General features: G+C 39.4%; 1 protein-coding gene across 4 annotated transcripts in view; it reads right to left on the reverse strand.

Annotated features, from left to right (window-relative positions):
- The window catches only part of vps13b (vacuolar protein sorting 13 homolog B), a 977,967-nt gene that overhangs the window by 753,109 nt on the left and 203,413 nt on the right, over window positions 1-21,445 (reverse strand). For all 4 annotated transcript variants that reach the window (XR_015757055.1, XM_043687669.2, XM_043687667.2 and 1 more), the window contains exon 16: window positions 16,960-17,084. Coding sequence is in view for 3 of the 4 variants with exons in the window: in XM_043687669.2 (XP_043543604.2) it covers window positions 16,960-17,084 (125 nt within the window). In the remaining variant the exon portion in view is untranslated. The remainder of the gene's footprint in view (window positions 1-16,959; window positions 17,085-21,445) is intronic.

Raw genomic sequence — 21,445 nt, forward strand, 5'->3', positions numbered from 1 at the left:
TGTTTCCGTTCAAGAAATAGAGAACTAAAAATATTGACAGACTACATACCAAGACAGTGGGGAAGCAGACAGCATAACACCAGGAAAGGGGTTACCAGGAAGTTTGAGGTGGGGATGAGAGGAATCATGGGCAACAGGGGAGGGAAATATGGAAGCGAGCAATGTGTTAACTGAGTAGATTGTTAAATCTGGAGGTTACACTTCTGTTACTCATGGCCCACAAGCAGCTCTGTAAAGACATTTATTGAGATAAAGCTGTTTATCTCCTTTCACTTCTTAGGTTTCTCAATACCTGGGAAAGCTGGTTGATAAGAGTTAAAAATGAAATGCCTACAAAATGTAGGTTCACCACCCTGGTGATAACAGCTAAATGATTGACCCATCTCCCACCTTCGTTCAAACCAGAAGTGGGCATGTACAAATTTCTCGTTTCAGATGTTTTGAATGTTAACATTTCACCTGACCCCAACACAAGTCAAAATTCAACTATTATTTCAACATTATCTTTCCCTCCAGAACTAGTTCCTTCTTACTTTGTTTTATTTTCTTTTTTGAAATTCATTCATGGGATGTAGATGTCACAGGCTGTTCCCCATCCCTGGTTGCACCTGGGAAGGTGATCGAGAATTGCCTTTTTCAACCATTGTAGTTCATTTGATGTAAGTACACCCACAATGCTGTTTGGATGGAAGTGACCCGTGGCACTGAAGGAATGACAGTGCATTTTCTAAGTCAGGATGGTGAGTGGCATTTTGAGAGGTACTTGCAGGTGGTGCTGTTTGCATGTATCTGCCACTCATCCTTCTAGATGGTAGTGGGTCATGTGTTTGAGAGGTGATATTTAAAGGAACCTTGATGAATTTCTGCAGCACACCTCATCAATGGCACACACTGCAGATGTGGTGCTTTGATTGGTTGCTTTGGCTTGGACGATGCTGAGATTCTTGAGATTGTTGGAACTGCACTCATCCAGGCAAATGGAGCGTACTCCATCACAGTCATAAGTTATGTCAGTAAGCTTCGCATAGTCAGAAAGAAAAGATCCATCCAGAGTGAGACAAAACAAAGTGAGTATGTAGCTTGGGGAATTTGGAGGCAATGTAGGAATTTGATGCAGAGGAGAAGTTTGCTTGGTAGGACAAGCAACTTATATTATAATGTTGGACTTATTCAGAGGATACTGGCAGGTATCTTTACCTACAAGAGCTTATGCCCGAAACGTCGATTCTCCTGTTCCCTGGATGCTGCCTGACCTGCTGCACTTTTCCAGCAACACATTTTCAGCTCTGATCTCCAGCATCTGCAGTCCTCACTTTCTCCTTAAGATCGAAGTGCCAAGCTACATGCTGAAAGCCCATAAGGTGAACGGCTCATGAGGCCTTGGGAGTTTTTTTTTAAAAAGTTGGAATAATAGAAGCAGCCTGAATGGGTGGGGCAAACTCCCACAGAACCAGGATTTTTAGTTTCAGTATTTCAGTAGCATTTGCCGGGGTCTTGAAGCTGGGACTTGGAAGCTGCAATAAATCTGTCCCTGCTACTCTCTCTTTCAGAGTTTTCTCTTGATGGCTTTCCTCCTGGACTGGAGAATTGCCTGAGAGACAATCTATTTTATTGAATTTTGCCTTTGCCAGGGGTGTGTCTATGGGATGTTACTACACTGGACTAATTGCTATTTAGTAGTTAGATAATCTATCATTCTGTTACGTTTTCCAGTATAGTTAAACTACTCTAGTTAAAATACAACAAAAGGAGGAAGAAACTGTCGTGTATGAATAAAATGTGTTTTGCTTGTAGTTTGACCAATCGAATTGCATTTGGAATGCAATGCCTGGCACTTAGCTTTAAAATAAGAAAAGTTAGGTCTTGACTATCTTCTGAATATTTTAATAGGGTTTTGACTGGTCCATAACAGGGGTCTTTTTCAGGATGGCAGCCAGTGACTTTGAGGAGTTCTGCAGACTTCAGTGTCGGGAATAGTGTGTACAGTTCTGGTCACCACATTACCAGGAGGATGTGGATGCTTTGGAGAGGGTACAGAGAGGGTTCACCAAGATGTTGCCTGGTATGGAGGGCGCTAGCTATGAAGAGAGGTTGAATAGATTAGGATTATTTTCATTAGAAAGATGGAGGTTGAAGTGGGACCTGATTGAAGTCTACAAAACCATGAGAGGTAAAAACAGGGTGAATACTTTTACCCAGAGTGCGGAACTCAATTACTAGGGGTCATGAGTTCAAAGTGAGGGGCAAAGGCTTAGGGGAGATATGCGTGGAAAGTTCTTTACGCAGAGGGTGGGGGGTTGGGCATGGAACGCATTGCCAGCGGAGGTGATAATGGCAGGAACGATCGCGTCAATTAAGATACATCTAGACAGACACATGAATGGGTAGGGAGCAAAGGGGCACACGATCTTTAGAAAATAGGCGGCAGGTTTAAACAAAGGATCTGGTTCGGCACAGGCTTGGAGGGCTGAAGGGCCTGTTCCTGTGCTGTATTTCTGTTGGTTCTTTGGGACTGCAACTATTCACGTTATTGATTAACGATCTGAACCAAGAAAAGGAGGACATTAATACTAAGTTTCCAGATGACACAAAGATCAGTGAAGGGACAGGTTATGTTGAGGAAGCAGGGAGTCCGCAGAAGGATTTGAACAGCCAAGGAGAGTGGGCAAAGAAATGAGAGAAAGAATACAATGTGGAAAAGTGTGGGGTTATGCAATTTATTAAGAAGCATAGAAGCATAGACTATTTTCCAAACGGGGAAAAACTTTGGAAATCTGAAGCACAAAGGGTACTTGGGAGTCCTGGACATCCATGGAGAAGAGGAGACAATTAGGATCAAGGAAGTGGGAATTAACAAAATGACAAGAGAGCAGAGGAACTGCATGAGCCTCTGCAGTCAAAGGATCATCGTCTGCCATTTCAGACAACTGCAACAGAACGCCATTGCCAAACACATCTTCCCCTCCGTCCCAGTCAGCATTTCTTTCCCTCCGAAAAATCCCAGTCCATTCCTCACTGTCCACAAACAGCACACCCTCCCTCCCTTTCCCATGGCACCTTCCCATGTAAAAGATATAAAAGAGACCTAAGGGGCAAGTTTTTCACACAGAGGGTGGTACGCATATGGAATGAGCTGCCAGAGAATGTGGTGGAGACTGGTTCAATTGCAACATTTAAGAGCCATTTGGATGGGTATATGAATAGGTAGGGTTTGGAGGGATATGGGCCGGGTGCTGGCAGGTGGGACTAGATTGGGTTGGGATATCTGGTCGGCATGGATGGGTTGGACCGAAGGGTCTGTTTCCATGCTGTACATCTCTATGACATCTGCCCCTTCACCTGTTCTCTGTTCACATCCAAGAGCCTAAACAGTCTTTCCAGCTGAAGCAGCATTTCACTTGTACCTCCTCCAATCTGGTCTACTGCACTTGTTGCACCCAGTGTTGTCTACTCCTTTGGAGAAACCAAATGCAGACTGGGTGACTGCTTTGCAGAACACCTCCAGTCCATGCACAAGCATGAGGCCAACCTTCCTGCAGCCAGTCATTTTAACACAGTATCTGCTCGCATGTGCACTTGTCTGTCTTTGGCGTGTTGCAATTCTCCTGCGAATCACAGTACAAACTGGAGGATCAACATCTCATCTTCACACTAGGGACTTTACAGCCTTCTAGACTTAATACTGAGTTCACCACCTTCACCTTCCCATTTATCCCCTTTCTTTAAGCTTTACTTGTTATATTCTCTCTCATAATGTCCTCTCTCCCCTCTCCCCCCCACTCCAGTGGGACCATCTGTTCTTATCAGTTTAGCAGTTAGACACACCACTGTTTTGCCATTATCAAATTCTGATCACTTAACCTGCACTGTCATCACCCTTTCTCTCCCCACTATTGCGTAAATGCTGTCCCCTCCACACTTCATGTCAGCAGTGAAGAAGAGTCATCGAGACTTGAGATGTTAGCTTGCTCTCTCCTCACTGACGCCGCCTGATTCGCTGTGATTTTCAGCATTTTTTGTTTTCAGTAAAGATTCCAGTATCTGCAGTAATTTGCTCCTTTGTTGATGAATTTAATGTACCACTTCCTGTTCTCACCTTAACCAATGCTCGGGAGTCTTAGAGCTCAATGTTCTCACCCATGTACTATCCAATTTTTTTTTAAATGTTGCTATTGTACCTGCATCAACCACTTTCTCTGGCAGACCATTGCATGTATGCACCACTCTCTGCTTAAAGAAGTTGCCCCTCAGGTCTTTCTTAAATCTTTCCCCTCTCACCTTAAACCTATGCCCTCTAGTTTTCGATTCCCAACCCTAGGAAAAAGATTATATGCGTTCATTCTATCTTTGCCCCTCATGATTTTACACACCTTTCATTCTCCTACATTCCAAGGAATTAAGTCCTATCCTGGCCAACCTCTCCCCGAGACTCAGGCCCACGAGTCCTGGCAACATCCTTGTAAATCTTTGCACTCTTTCCAGTTTAAGTATGTCTTTCCTATAACAGAGTGACCAAAACTGTACACAATATTCCAAGTGTGGCCTCACCAATGACTTATACAACTGTACCAAAACATCCTAAATCCTATACTCAATACCTTGAGCAATGAAGGCTAATATGCTAAATGCTTTCTTCATCACCCTGTCTACCTGCAACACCACTTTCAAACAACTATGTATTTGTACTCCTAGGTCCATGTGTTCCACAATACTCCTCAGGACGTTACCATTTACTATACAAGTCCTACCTTGATTTGACTTTCCAAAGTGCAACACCTCACACTTATCTGTATTGAATTGCATTTGCCAATCCTCAACTCACTTCCTCATCTAATCAAGATCCCTCTGTAATTTTTAATAACTTATCTCGCTATTCAAAATACTTCCTAATTTTGTATCAACTACAAACTTACTAATCATGCCTTATATATTCACATCAGATCATTTAAGTAAGTAACAAATAACAAAGATCTCAACGCTGACCTCTGTGGCACACAACAAGTCACAGGTCTCCAGTCCGAGTGACAACCTTCAACCATCACTCTCTGCACCCTACTATCGAGCCAATTTTGAATCCAATCAGCGAGTTCTCTCTGGATCTCATGCAACCTTACTTTGACAACTAGGCTGCCATGTGGGACCTTGTCAAAGGCTTTATTAAAGTCATACAGACAACATCCACTGCCATCTATCCTCTTGGTTACCTCTTTAAAAAACTCTAAAAGACTTGTCAAACATGAGCTCCTGCGCACAAATCCATGCTGACTATCCGCACCAGACATTCACTATCCAAATGTTGGTTCGATCCTGTCCCTCAGTATCCTCTCCAACGAAATGCCTACCACTGATGTCAGGCTCACTGGTCCATAGTTCCCTGGCTTGTCTTTGCTGTCTGTCTTAAACAGTGGAACAACATTAGCCACCTTCCACTGGCTGAAGATGAAGCAAAAATCTCTGCAAGGGCTTCTGCAACTTCTTCCCTAACCTCCACAACATCCAAGGATGGACTTGATCAGGTCCAGGGGATTTATCCACCTGAATGCACCTTAATTTAATGGAACATATTCACTACATGCAGTTTCATCTACAATGAACACTGAGTGATTCCTTTATCGCCCTGAAACATGACAAGCATCTTGTTACTTGCACTTCAATTCTCCATTTCACTCCCAGACTGCCCTTAATCTCTACAATGTTCCAGCAAAGGACTACTTGACAAGCTTGAAGAACAGAATCTCTGTTTTCTACCAGGCCTCTTCTGGCTTTAACATTAAAGTTTAACAAAGTTAGATCTTAAGTTGACATTTTTTTCTCAAAAAGTAGGGTGTTGCGAAATGTGAAGGGTACATCAGAGCCACTTTTGAGTATACAAAGTACAGAGAAAGGATCTGCTTTTGGTTCACAGCAGAATCCTGGATTCTAAACTGCTTTTCTTTCCAACACTCCCAGCCAAAGGAAGTTTAGTTGCAGATCGGCCAAAGCCTCATCTGCTCTAACAGCTCATCACAAATTGGTACCTCTGACAGTGAGGCACTCCTCTAGTTTTACACTCAATTATCTGCCCAAAATACTCACATGGGACTTTGAAGGAAAAAGCTAACAACTGAGCCACAGCTTATACTGATTCATTGTTTTGAATCACACAAGACAATTTCATGCACAGGAATGAAAAGTTTGCTGATAAGACTAGTCATGTTCGAACAAATTAAAGAAAAAAACTCCAAATTAATGGGATGATATTGCTAAATTATCTGATACAAAGTTTAGGGGCAAGAAATTACCAATTATAGAATATAGATCTAATTCTGCTTTAGAATAAATTGACTCGTGAGACAAGTATCATTTTGTAGACAATCAACTCAATGTCAAATTAGTAATCCAAAAATTGAAGTTGAAATACTTGTCTTATTGAGTCATAGAGATGTATAGCATGGAAACAGACCCTTCGGTCCAACCCATCCACGCCAACCAGATATCCCATCCCAATCTAGTCCCACCTGCCAGCACCCAGCCCATATCCCTCCAAACTCTTCCTATTCATATACCCATCCAAATGCCTTTTAAATATTGCAATTGTACCAGCCTCCACCAGTTCCTTTTACCATCAATGACTATATTAAACATGACTTGCTATCATGTAGTAAGGACTTGGAAGAAGCTATGTAAACAGAAATCTTTATTTTTAATCATTTTGGCATCTTATTTGTCCCAATACTGATATTCCAGTACCATATCATCAATGTCGCCAAAACCACATATTCTCTACCTGTGATCACATCAATTTTCTTCTGTACTTCCATCTCCCACTGAAACACTCATTCATGCTTTTATACCTCTGGACTCAATTAGTCCAAAACCTTAACTGAATGGATTCCAATTCAACATTTGGAACGTATATCCAGAAATAGCACACACAATGGTGCTGATCAATCTGTTCTGTTGACATGTTTCTGGCCACCTCAAAACCTATTTCTCAGCTTAAACCAAACCATATTCAAGACAAGCCACTCCCTGTGCGTTCAGAATTTTGGGCTTTCCTTTATAAAACTTTAGAGGTATGTATGTCTGGCTCTTTTGGCAGAATGAGGATGAGTATAACATTTTGAAGAGTGGAAGTTAGTTCCATGACCCACTGCAATCATTATGCAAGTAACACTACTCCTATTCAAAATCATGCTATGAACCATTTAGTCTCCATTTTTAATGAGCAGCCCTTGACAAATGCTATTTATGAAAGTAGATCTTCTGTGGACAGATGAAAATTTAAAAGTCACACAAGTTGGCCATCTGAATGGTTCACTTTTACCAATGAATTCATGTTGCAGTGCTATTTAAGCAGAAGGCAGGTTACACTGATCATAGTAGCTGGTTCCAATTTGGATGGCTGCCTTTTCAATTTGAACTACGACTACACGGTTTTAATTGGACTGCAGTGAAGTACAAATAATTTTATGAAAGATGATTGGAAGCTTGCAAGCACAGGTGGAATTCAAATAGTACTTGCATTCTCTTCAAATTAGCTTCGATCATTTTAGACGGTCATACCACATTTTCTTTAAACACTCACATACAGACAAAGTGCATTAGTTGCCATTATAACTCAATATATTGAATCATAAAAATCTCTCGCGTAAATAAATTGAACAAATCAAAGCACGCTTATTTCAATAATGAAGACTACATAAAAGCAATACTTCCAATTGACCTTAATTATAATTGCAAAAAATGTAGTGCATCATGTAAAGGTCTCTTTAATCTCTCATTTAAAGACAAAAACATTGGCTGGAAAGGCAGTTAAACACAAAGCAAATGTTTCTGTAATTCTAGGTTTTATAAAAATTATATATTTTTTTCATTTTCAGAGGGGAAAAACAATGCATCAGGTGGAGAGACTTCAAGGGATTTTTTTGACTCATTCATAATTCAAGGTATCAATGTTATCCAGATGGGCATTTTAAAAGGGAGTTATGGTTTAATGGTAATACCAGTGCTGCAGGTAGAATATCTCTTCCTCTCCCTGCATGGGCCAAAACATGCATGCTGAGTTTTATACAATTCAGATGAAGTTTGATTCATTTCAGCTGGACTTTTATTTACTCCTATTCACACCTATGTTATTTGTAGTGCTACTCCGTTCATTACAGGTTATGAACTGCACATAATGAACCTGGTCGCTTCAGTGAGTAGTCCATTTACTTATTCAAATTACGCAGCTGTTCCAAGAAGGAACATAACGAAAGGAAATAAGAGCACAACAGAGAGAGATTTATGAAGTCACAGTCTAACATTCCACCAGGAGTGTTTTGAATCCCCAAGGATTGCCACATAAAAAAAATTTATGTGGCAAAGTTAAGTTACGGTGTGTGAGTCACAAATTTAAACAAATATTTCACCTACACACCATCTAATTTTAAAAATATATGTATATTTAGAATACATAAAATGCATTAAAATGTGCCAGACTATGGCAAATGAGCATGGAGTGGAACTAATGCGCAGTTCTTTCAGAGAGCCAGCACAGATGGGCCCAGTGGCTTTCTTCAGTGCTGTGATATTCTATGATATTCATAAATACCTTACCAACTCAATCATAATTATGAAAGAGTATACGCCAAGTATTCCATTTCATCATCTCCATTAATTTACATTCTAGCTAACAATTTTGGTTTCGAATTATGATTTTTGCAGAAAATCTGTCCAATTTCTTTTAACATAAAAGAGGTCATTCAGCCCCTCAAGCCTGCACCCAGCATTCACTAAGATCATGTTGATCTAGTTGGAACTTCAAGTCTACATTTCCATCCACTCCCAATAACCTTTAACCCCCCCCCCCCTTACTTAACAAGAATCTATTTTGCTCTGTCTTAGAACTTTTCACTGGATCATATAAATTAATAGTATGATAGCTGCATTGTCTAACAGAACACAATTTAAAAATTCTTTATAAAAATAAATTTCGGTGCATGTACATATTTATGGGTTTAAACCACACAATATGAACGAAGATTTATGTAACACCTTTAAAACAGAAAAAATATTCCAAAGCACTTAAGAGTCACCAAGGCAAAACCAGACAGTGAGGCAGAAAAGGAGCAATGAGCAGGCCTGTTCTCACTCTTTTACCCCCCAAGTCAGCAGACTGTCAATTCAAGCCCCAATGCAAGTTTTGAACACATCAATTAGACTGAACTTCCAAGAGGTACTGAAAGTGTGTACCACTGTGCTCCAGAGAAGGTATTAACCTGAGGCCTCATCATTCTTCACGAAGGCTATACAGAAAATTTGATTACCAATGAACAGAGAAAGAGAGAACTTTATAATTTATGAGAACATTGTCTGGCAAAAACAGCTTTTTCCAACACAGCAATGAGTATTACATTCCCCCTTTTCCTCACTTGCATAATTTCTTTCCGTGATTAAGTCAATAGCAGTCTTGCCTTAACATTAAACTACTTACCATGTCGAAAACAAATATCAGACCTCTTCCTTCTTTTTTCCTTCATTCATTTTGCCTAATAAAAAGTATTTCCATCTGATTACAAATATTTTAGAACTGAAAGCTCCTAAGTTATTTTTCTTTATTTTCTCATGCTTCACTGTTAAATTCAGGTTCTTTTCCTGGAACTGGGTTCATCTCTTAACACAATGTATATTCCTTAGGACATTAGTGAATCAGCTGAGTTCTATGATATTCCTGATAACAAATCACAAATTATAAAATTTATTCAATTTCTTTTCACAAGCTGCTAAATTGAATCTGAATTCAGAACTTCTGGATTGCTCATTTATGATTAAATGTAAACAATCTTTTCTTTCTTGAAAAGACTGAGGCAGAATAAAAGTATTTACAATTATGAATTTGGTTAGGAGGAGCGGATTCAAGTTAACATTTATGGCTGAATTTAAGGACATCAACAAAGCAAAATTTGGTATGCTGGAAGAATATTAGAAGGAATTCATTTAGTTGATGCTGTGGCCCCAAAACTTAGTGAAACAGTTCCTGAAGAAGGGCTTATGCCCGAAACGTCGATTCTCCTGTTCCCTGGATGCTGCCTGACCTGCTGCGCTTTTCCAGCAACACATTTTCAGCTCTGATCTCCAGCATCTGCAGACCTCACTTTCTCCTCAAAGAGTTCTAAATATGGTGGGGAAGAAGTTATGGTCATGAAAGTCTGCAGTACAGTTTTCAGTAGTTTTCAAAACTGATTCCCCATCAGCCTGATTCATAGGCCTCTTGCCTATTTATCCACAAACGCTCCAGAAAAGGTTCAGATAAGCTTTGTGATTTCTACCCCCAGCTACTACAAGTTAGGATAGTGAGCCGCAGGAAACAAATGGAAATAGACTATCTTAGAAAGTCAGAGATTGGGCAAGGGAAGAATCTGAAAGCCTTGGAATGGCAGATGTTGTTAATGGGGAGTTTAGTGTTCAAGCGGGAAAATGTGTCGACTTTGCTGGACTTGGAGGAAACACATTTGCCACTCTTTGCTAACATACAGTGTTGCAAAAGACCATGGATCTAGACATTGTCTTCTCTTGTTTCATTTCTCTGAGACAGGGTCCCAAAAACAGTGCATATATAACAGAGTACTTTCGGTGGCTGTCCTTGCTTTGGTGGCCTCAGAGACAGCTTCAGCGGTGGCAACCCGTAGCCACTTCAGATACCCAGGAGCCGAGGAGGAAACGGAAGATGAACTTTGCCTTAACTTTGTCTCAATATTTTTTTTTTTAAATTTCTATAATTAAAATGGCACTGTATTATGGTGACTTATCTACATCTTACTGCATTTTCATAAATACAAGTAACAATAAAGTGTTACACTAAATACTCTGTAACACAGGGAACTGTAACAGAAAAAATACTGTATAAGGCAAGAAACCATAACCAGAAATGTGAGCAGGTAAATCGTTTGAGACATTTCCCAAGAAATGAATGTTGACCAGACTTGCAGAAAAGCTCTGCTGTTCTTTGAAAAGTAGCCTGAGATCTTTTTTAAACCATCCTTTCAGAACAGATTTAAGTGTCTTCCAATAAATAGTCCCTCTATCAATGCACTTCTGTATGAAAGAATCAGCTTCAATAACATGCTCAAGTCCTGGAGTGGAGTTTGAACCATGACCTTCTGATACAATGATGAGAGCACTATCACCTGGACCAAATGCAATACCTTATAAACAATAGATAATATTGCCCAATACATGAGAAATGTTACACAAAGCTTTGCTACATCACTCTAATTATTCTAGTCATAGATCTTCAGCAGCAACAGGTGCACTGTCATAAGTCTCAAATAATAACTTCAATTAATCACGGAGGTACTGCAGTTGGCCAAAAGTGTGTGTGTTTTTGGGCAAAAATGTAGATGAGTTCATCTATCTATTTAAATAACTAATTTGATTGAGTTTTTTGAAGATGTCACAAACAAGACTGAAGAATATAGAGTAGTAGACATTGTCTACATGGACTTCATTAAGGCGATCGACAATGTGATCACAAGGAATCCTGGGGGAGCTAGCCAATTGGATACAAAATTGGCTTGAAATTAGGAGTCAGAGGGTGGTGGTGGAGGGTTGTTTTTCAGACTGGAGGCTTGTGACCAGTGTGCCGCAAATATCGGTGCTTTTCATCATTTATATAAATGATTTGGATGCAAATACAGAAGGTATAATAAGTTGGCAAATGATCATCAAAATTGATGATGTAGTGGATAGTGAAGATGGTTATCTCAGAGTACAACAGGGCCTTTGTCAGATGGGCTAATGGGCTAATGGGCCAAGGAATGGCAGATGGAGTTTAATTTAGATAAATGTAAGATGTTGCATTTTGGTAAGGCAAACCAGGGCAGGACTTATACAGTTTAATGACAGAGCCTTGGGAAGTAGTGCTGAGCAAAAAGACTTGGTGATGCAGGTGCATAGTTCCTTGAAAGTGTTGATTGGGTGGCAAAGGTGGCGTTTGGTACACTTCATTGTTCAGAACTTTTCAGCATAGGAGTTGGATGGTCATGTTGCAGCAATACAGGACATTGGTGAGGCCACTTTTGGAATACTTCGCTCAGTTCTGGTCTCGCTGCTTTAGTTGTTAAACTTGAAAATGTTCAGAAAAAATTTACAAGAATATTGCCAGGATTGGAGGGTTTGAGCCTATGGGCTGGGGCTTTTTTCCCTGGAGCGTCATGAGGGGCATGGATATGGTGAATAGCCAAGGTCTTTTTTCCAGGGTCGGGGAGTCCAAAATTATAGGGCATAATTCTAACGGGAAAGATTTAAAAGGAGCCTGAGAGGCAAATTTTCACAGATAGGGAGGCACGTGTTTGGAACGAACTGCCAGAGGAAGTGGTGCGGGCAGGTATAATTACAAGATTTAAAAGGCACCTGAATGAGTACATGAATGGGTACAGGGTTTAGAAGGATATTGGTCAAATGCTGGCAAATGGGACTAGATCAGTGTGGGATATCTGGTCAGCATAGATGAGTTGGACAAAAGGGTCTGTTTCAGTGTTGTACAACTCAATATGATGATATCAAAGGCTCGTTGTTAAATGACACATAGTACACCAAGCCTCACTACCTGTAAACACAATAATAAAGAATGTTACTTGATCAGGATATTCAAGAGCTTTGAGAGTCAGTAGAACCACAGCACTTAAGTGATCATTGTGAAGGGGAAACAATGTATGGAAACATAACATTAAGAATTAGAAGAACTCACAACTAAAAGCTGTAGCAAAGGATGCAGGTGACTTGTGAATTTGACCAACTTAGCAACTCAGAATGTGAATCTCACTTGTGATCTTCAAAAAAAAAGCAAAAGGTAATCTAGCCCAATATCTTGAGAAGTTTATTTTCATTATGCTTATTGGAATGTACACTAAAGCAAAAATATCCCAATATCACTAATCCAAAACGAAGTTCAGGGTGCTAAGAGCAACACATTCTTCTGAAGTAACTTGCTTTTTCAGCCCTCATCGTTCATCTGTATAGTTCATCATGCAAGAATAGCTTCCAGACATGAAATTCTAGTAATCTTTTCATAGTCAACTTTTCATTATCTTGACACTATCAAGATCAAGAGCAAAGCAAATTTTAAAAGGCTCAAATGAAAACAGGTGCATAAAAAGTGTACTTCTAAGTCCTTCAATCATCTGTTTTTGTGAAAAAAGTCTATGAACTTCAATAATCCAACTGACAACCTGACAAGAGACTTTTTACAGAGCATTATTTTACACATTATTATATAATTACATTTGTCTCAATTCTCCATGCACCACCACCATCTGGTGAATAAATTTCCAACCAGCAACTAAGACACCACCACCTGGCTACCAATGTTAACTGCTACCATTCAAGTTGAATCATAGGAATTAAAGCATAGAACAAAGACATTGATCTGATCATATTTGTATTAGCTGTTTTCTCCAACCCAGGTTCCTGTCTTATCCAGATGCACAGGTAACATTGACAATTCAGCCCCAAAAGGCAGTTTCTCTTGAGAGCAATTAGCTTATGGCTTCTCTGTCTCTCAGCTCCATCTACTTTGGTTCATAGGAATGCAGGAACGAGAACTGAGTCAAGAGTGTGGAGCTGGTAAGCACAGCAGGTCAGGCAGCTTTCAAGAAGCAGGAGAATGAGGGTTGGGATGGTGGCACAGTGGTTAGCACTGCTGCCTCACAGCACCAGAGACCCGGGTTCAATTCCCGCCTCAGGCGACTGACTGTGTGGAGTTTGCACATTCTCCCAGTGTCTGCGTGGGTTTCCTCTGGGTGCTCCGGTTTCCTCCCACAGTCCAAAAATGCGCAGGTTAGGTGAATTGGCCATGCTAAATTGCCTGTAGTGTTAGGTGAAGGGGTAAACGTAGGGGAATGGGTCTGGGTGGGTGGCGGATCGGTGTGGACTTGTTGGGCTGAAGGGCCCGTTTCCACACTAAGTAATCTAAGTAATCTAATCTAATCCAATCAATGTTTCAGGCACAAGCCCTTCATGCCAAAAATGTCTATTATTCTGCTCCTCGGATGCTACCTGACCTGCTGTGCTTTTCTGGCACCACACTCTCAACTCATCTCCACCATGTGCAGTCTTCACTTTCTCCTAGGAACACGAACAGCCTTTTTTACCATTCAATATGGTTATGACAGATCTTCTACCTCAATGCTTTATCGCCACATTATCTCCATATGCCTTTACATTATTGGTATTTAGAAATACGTCAATATCTGCTGTAAACACTCAATGACCAAGCTTCCACAGCTCCCCGAGGTAGAAAAATCCAAGAATTCACAAAATAATTTCTCCTGATCTCTTCAATATAAAGGTTCTGTCATCTTAATTTTAATAAGTAAAAGATCCTTGGAGATATATATATATATACATATATATAAAACTTTAATATCTAACTAACCCTTTGCAGTAATAAAATGACAATATTTGAATAATTTTATTTAAATGCCTAATGTTGATTGGTGTCCAACACAAGTAACACACAAAGAATCTGTGAACCAATCACATCATTTCAGGTTAAAATTTACACCCTAGTACTCTGAAGTGTTCAAACAGACTTTATGGTAGTAGGAATGGGGCAATCAACCTCCTGTTAAAAAGTTTCATTAAGTCTACTCTATTTTCTTAATTTAAAAGTGAAGCAATTCAACTAGTCAATCCATCATGCACCCCAGGTTTTTGTTTGTGCTGAAAACAACCAATAGTTGGAGAAATAACAAGGCTCCACCAAATTACCTCCTCAAATACTGCTATGTTTGAATAGACCATATAGATTTATGCCAAGTCTAGAGTTTTTATTTGACACAATTAAATATTGTGTTTTTAATGGTAGAATAAATCCAGAAATCTTGTAGCTAACATAACTGTAAACACTTAAAATATAAACATTATTCATTCTTCAGTAAAGCACTTTGGTTCTTATAGATTCAAATCCAAATTCAATTTTACTAAATTACCAATAGTTCATGCAACCTTTAATTATTAAAACAAAACATAGTGAGAGTGAGTGTGAGTGAGCATCTCTAAGTATGTGACAGAGTATGTAAGTATTCTGAACCTATCACATTTCAGATGTTGTACTTTGATACACATGAAAACAATCTTTAAATTATAAAAACAGAAATCCAATAATTAACAGCTCTTCTCAATAAGAAGCACCACCCTCTAATTAAGGAGTGGGCATCTGGCATACTGGTGACATTCCTGCCTGAGTCAGAAATGTTTGAGGGCCACCCACTCCAGACAATCCTGGTGAGCAGAGCTCAACTCGAGTTCTAAATTCTATGTAGCCAAAGAGTTACTTAAATTCACTCAGAGTAGGTGATATGCTGGTTTCAGTCACAGAAAGTGTGTTTACGCTAGAAGATCATCTTCTCCAGGGCGAGTAAGGACAGACAATAAAGCCTGTCCTAGCAATGCCCACAACTTGTGAATGAATCGAAAAAAGAATTTGCCTGCCAATCCTTCTACTACTTCGTACCTATCAAGAGAAGGTCATGCAGAGATGAAAATCAAACGATTATTCTCAAAGCAATTATCCATTATGGCCTTTCAGAGATCAGCTGCACATAGATATACCTTGGCATTACATAAATGAATATTGTTCATTACATAATATAATGCTTTCATTCTTATTAAAATAAAACATGGCTTTTAAATACATTATGGTCAACACTGCTGGAGATTCCCTGGCAAACCTGAACAGCGGCAATTGAAAAAAAACTAGAATTTTAGGAAACCCAAGATTTCACTGGAAAACAAGTTTTGAAACTACACAGATGGCGAAGTGGGTTAAAATGGCTAAAAAGCAACTAGCTGTGGTTAAACACTGTACAGTCCAGGAAATTCCCCTTGGTTAAATTACTGATTTGACCTACACGAGTTGAACTCAGCCATAGTGGAAGAAGGGGAGTCATGAGTGAACTCGAGATCATGAGGTCATTCTTCATTGCTACTCCCCAGTGCTACCCAGCTGGAAAGTAGATGCACCTGGACAAAATCAATGGACTTTTGAGCAAAGCGCTGGATACTTGCAAAGTTTCTTTAATGCATTCCACAAAAGCCTGTAAAGTTCTTCACTCTTGACCAAAATCCCTGATTGGAATGGCACAGCTCCTCAGGTTTCATTTTGAATCTACCCAAACAGACCAAATTGGCTGAAATAGGTCATGTTAAGGGCATTTGTGTTATCATTTCTATCGTCTTCTACACTTCCACAGAGCCACGAAAAGCACTCTTCATTAAGAACAGACTTACTTGAAAAATGAAATGAAGGAAGGCAGACCACTCATTCACAAGTAAATATTTCAGCAACAATCTTTGTATAATCATTTCATTAGTACAGGTAAACTCTGTACAGGTTGTTCTGTTACAACTCGACAGTTGCATTCCTCTGCAACCCCATGCTATCGTAAATCATGCTCTGGAAAACCGCTATAGAAAATCACTATACCTATTCAGTAAAAAGTTCACGTTATCCAAACAATGTCCACAGTTCAATCACATTATTGCCAATTTGCGTTGACAAAATGTGCATTATACCAAAACTTCCTGTACTTAAAAGCTGAATTGAAGAACACAACAAGCTGTGTTGGAGATGGACATGGTCTGTATATTACTGAAGCAATTTTCTTTTCTGAACAGTGCATGATTGCATACAGCAAGTTTCTACTCTGTAGATGATGATTAAGATCTAATAAAATATCAGTGACATGTGTAGTGCATATACATTCCAATTCATGTTGATGAAAACACTTCAGGCAGCATTCCCAAGTGAATGCCAATGAATTTAAAAACACATTTACTAATTTATTAAAATAGTGACTTTGCCATTTGTTTATTTCATTTGCCAACTATTCATTGAAAATGCAAATGAATACAATAATGTCAGTGCATGTGGCCAATCTAATAGTACAGTAAAATGAACAGCCTCTGGCACATTCTGAATGGCTGTCAACTCACCAGTATGATGGAAGTCTAAGTAATTTGCCATAAAAGGCTGTGCTGAAAGGAGGAATGACCGGGGCAGGAGGACAGAATGATCTTTCACTATCCAAGGAGGTCAGGCCTGCCTGGAAACCAAATATCTGCAATAACAAAAAGGAGAGAGGATCAAAAACTACATAACAAGAAAAGTTTTAATGAAGACAGGATGAAACATGTCAACTTCAATTTTCTTTACAATGAACACACTAAACACTTGTCCCTATCATTGCATCATCACCTAGTTCGACTAACTTCTCAAAGTCATGACCCTTAAACAAAGTTTAACATTTAAAAAAATGCTTTATTATTCTTTTTGTCTCTTGTTAATTCAAAATGCAATTGTTTTTAATAATCATATAACTGAGGTAGATGTGATTCAGACAAATATGGATGACATAAATTAGGGACAGGAACAAAATTCCAAAGTTCTCTCGTTATTCCAAATTAATCCAAAATTAGGATCAGTATCATATGAGACAAGGCAAGAAGTGCACATGCCTCAATTAATGAAGAAATCAAAATAAATTATGATTGTGCTGCCAACGATAACCTTTTGATTAAATTAGACTTTTTTTTCCCCAAGAATGCCTGGCTTTGAACAATTTTATCTGCAGCCCAGCAACTTCATAGGACTTATCAAAAATAATTTTAAATCTTTGTTTCAATTACCAGTAATATTATGCCTGCGAAGTGGTATCATTTTTGTCATGTCAAAGACAAAGAGAAAAGTATTACTTGATGGAAACTTCAGAAATTTTGACTACTTTGCTTTGATTTCCATTTTGATTGACGTAAATTTGTGAAATTGTGAGTACAAGGTTTCTAATATAGGCTCAGAAAGCTATCTGCATTTGTTGTAATTTGAGAAAAAGCAATTAAGACATATTCGAGACATTCCAGCTGTACCTCCACAATTGTATTTCAGTGCATTAAACTTCAGCTGGGACTTATTAAACAATCTAATCATCCAAAAGTTGCTTTACTGTAAAAGATCAGGTTTCTCATATAGGGAAAAAGAATTTGCAAAGAATGTCAATGCCTGAAAATAAAAAGGAACATTCTTCTTGCTTGGGTGTTTAAAGTCCCCAATAGCTCAAACGCACTGAAGACATTACCTGTGTACACTAATGAGAGAATGAGTTAAGCCCAACAGTTAAAATTGTTTTACTGAATCCTAACATAGCAATGCTGCTTCTTATAACTATTTTTGATAATTACTAACAACTTCTCCATCACATTTTCCAATCAAGCAGAAATAGATTTTAATTCTCTTCATGAATGAACAAGGTTGAAATTGAAATCTTCTCATCCAAATAAATACAGCAGCAATGAATCATATCGGTGCCTGGCTGTAACAATTTTATAATTTCAAGAAGTTTGTATCATAATAATAGCACTATGGGCAGAAGGGCAATGGGCTACAAATTCCACAATAGCTTTTATGTTAACACAACTTGGTGCAGGCTAGCTTGATAGATTAGCATTGTGTATGCTTGAAACAACAATTACAAATATTTAAATATAAACAAAAACTCCCAAACCACAAAGCGAGGTTACAATTCTTTGAATCTAATTTCAGGACAAATAGTCAGACCATGTACAATACATGATTTCAGTACATCCCTGAATGCCAAGCTGCGATACAGTTCTTTTGCTGCAGTTTTGTGATCTCCTTGATACTAGGACTTCCTTTTATTAATGCTGCATGTAAAAATAGTCACCAAGAATGTACAAGAATACAGAGACTTGGTCTATAGCCTTTATGATAAGACATCAAATCAGGAAGCAATGGCACAATGTTAGACTCTTCTCAACAAGCAGCTTTTTTTTTTCCTTTATTCATTCATGGGATTAGGGCGCCGCTGGCAAAGCAGCATTTATTGCATCCATCCTAATTGGCCAGAGGGTAGTTAAGAGTCGACCTTATTACTGTGGATCTGGAATGACATGTAGGCCGGACCAGGTAAGGTTAACAGTTTCCTTCCTGAAAGGACATTAGTGAACCAGATGGATTTTTCCAACAATCAGTCTGATAGTTTTGATTTGTTGTTGTCACATGTACTGAGATATAGTGAGAAGTGTTCTTTTGCGTGCCATACAGGCAGATTGTACCATACAGAGTGCATCAGGGTAGCAGAATAGTGTGTTACAGCCATAAAGGGAGAGAGAGAGCGAGAGAGAGCGAGAGAGAGCGAGAGCGCGAGAGAGCAAGAGAGCGAGAGAGAGAGCGAGAGCGAGAGCGAGAGCGAGAGCGAGAGCGAGAGCGAGAGCGAGCGAGAGCGAGAGCGAGAGAAAACGAGAGAACATCATTTACATTTGAGTGGTCCATTTAAAAATAGCAGGAAAACATCGGTTCTTTAATCTGATTGTATATTTATTCAAACTTTTATACCTTCTGCCTGACGAAAAAGGGTGGCAAAGAATATAACCGGGGAGTGGGAGGGGTCTTCATTATGTTGGTTGTTTTCCTGGGGCAACAGGAAGTATAGATGGAGTCAGTGGTTGGAAGAAAGACTGGTTTGCATGTTGGACTGGACTGTGTTCACTCCTCTCTGTAGTTTCTTGCGGTCTTGGGAAGAGCAGTTGTCATTACCACGCTGTGATGCATCGATAAAAATTGGTAAGAATTATTATGGACATGCCGAATTTCCGTAATGCTGAGGAAGTAGAGACGTTGTTGTGCTCTCTTGACTGTTGCATGAATGTGGGTGGACCAATGTTGGTGATCATCACTCCCAGGAACTTGGTGCTCTCAACTATCTCCACTTCAGCACCATTAATACAGACAAGGGCATGCCTTCCACTCCACTTCCTGAAGTCAACGAAAAGCTCCTTCATTTTGCTGATGTTGATGTTATCTTCTAAGTTAAAATAATTGACATCCCTACATTCCTGTAAATACCATTCCGTTAACTCTTTATATTTGGCAACTATTTGCCAAAAACACCTATCCCTGATCTTGTTTGCTGGCGCTCCTACTCATCACTCATCCAGCTTCCCAACCCTCACACACGTTTCGACCTTCTGACCAGACTATCCTATCTCCAACTCGTTTTTGCTTGCCACTTCCCTTTTCCATGGGGAGGAAGGGTAAGCAAGAGGGGTAGCAAAAAGGAGTAAGTAAGCACAGGAACAAAAGAAGCTGTAAAGGGAAGGGTTGGGAAGGATCAAGCAGGACAGTCTGCAAGTTGGCAGGTCAAAGTATTTTATTTCATAAGTATATATGGTTTCTGAAAATATCACTTTAATTTCACCTTTCATTGGAATAAAACAAAATTCAAGCAAGCTTTCCTATACAAAGGTCTTACAGATGCTGTATAATGACAAAAGCTGAGTGTTTATTTGTGAGCGACTACTGGTAAACTTGGTATTGCCTATCCCTAGCGGGGATACTCACATACTGTCAGTTGTTGGGTTTATTCTTTTTCCCTTTACTAACCAGATAACCTATAATCCTCAAATTGAATTTCATGGTAAGGTAAACGCTGGAGATTCCTCAATCCAGCCAAAGTTTAACCAATCTTCCAGTTTTGTTTACATCACCACAAAACCGGTCTCTTCAAACCAAACTCACCCATATTCACCATGACCATTATAAACTGGCTATCTCCAACCCTCCATGCCTTGTCAATCCCTTGCTCTCTAATCCTTCCAGACTGACCTGTAAAAAAATTCAGGAATATTTTAAGAGAAACACTGTAAACCAATACTACAATGGGTTGCTGTGAATGTTTCCTTGTTTGCAACTACTTTTCTACTCTGTACTTGCACAAGTTCCAAAAAAAGCAACGTAAACTTATACAGAAAAGCTTTTCAAACATCTAACGTCTTCACTTTGTACTCTGTTGTATATCGGAGAACACAGTACAAAGGAAAGGTGCCCGCAGGGAGTCTAAACTAGCTGCAGATGGGCTATAGAGATCTTTTCCACCTATAGAGCTATCGACTCAAAAACTGCTCTTTCATATAAATGGAATGATTTCAAATCAAGAAGAACGTGTGTTCAATTCAACTCACTTTAAGCAAACAAAGTACAAGGTTCCATGATAAAACCAAGTACTTCACAGCAAGAGTTCTTGCTCCCAGAGAATTGGTCATGAGCCATTTTTTTGGACTGCTCCAGTTCATTTTTATCAGTGCACCCACTCTGTTGTTAGGACGGGAAGAGCAGAATTTTGATCCAATGATAGTGAAAGAGTGGCAATATTGTTCCAAGTCCTCTTCTTTTCCCTCCACTGAGGCACCACACCCCCTCCAACTACTGAGGTTGACAGAGTCTTCAGCCATGTCTGCCCCATATCCTGAATTCTGCCTTCACCACTACCTATCCTTCCCAGATTGATAAATGGGTTCCCCATATCCTTTGTTCTCACTATACTAGTCTCCACATCCATTACCACCAGCAGGACATCACCACCAAACACATTTTCGTCCTCTCCTCCACTATCAGCATTCCACAGGG

This window comes from Chiloscyllium plagiosum, unplaced genomic scaffold (assembly GCF_037043375.1).
Source record: "Chiloscyllium plagiosum isolate Xiang-an unplaced genomic scaffold, Cpla_swu_hap1 HiC_scaffold_4, whole genome shotgun sequence".
Taxonomy (NCBI): Eukaryota; Metazoa; Chordata; class Chondrichthyes; order Orectolobiformes; family Hemiscylliidae; genus Chiloscyllium; species Chiloscyllium plagiosum.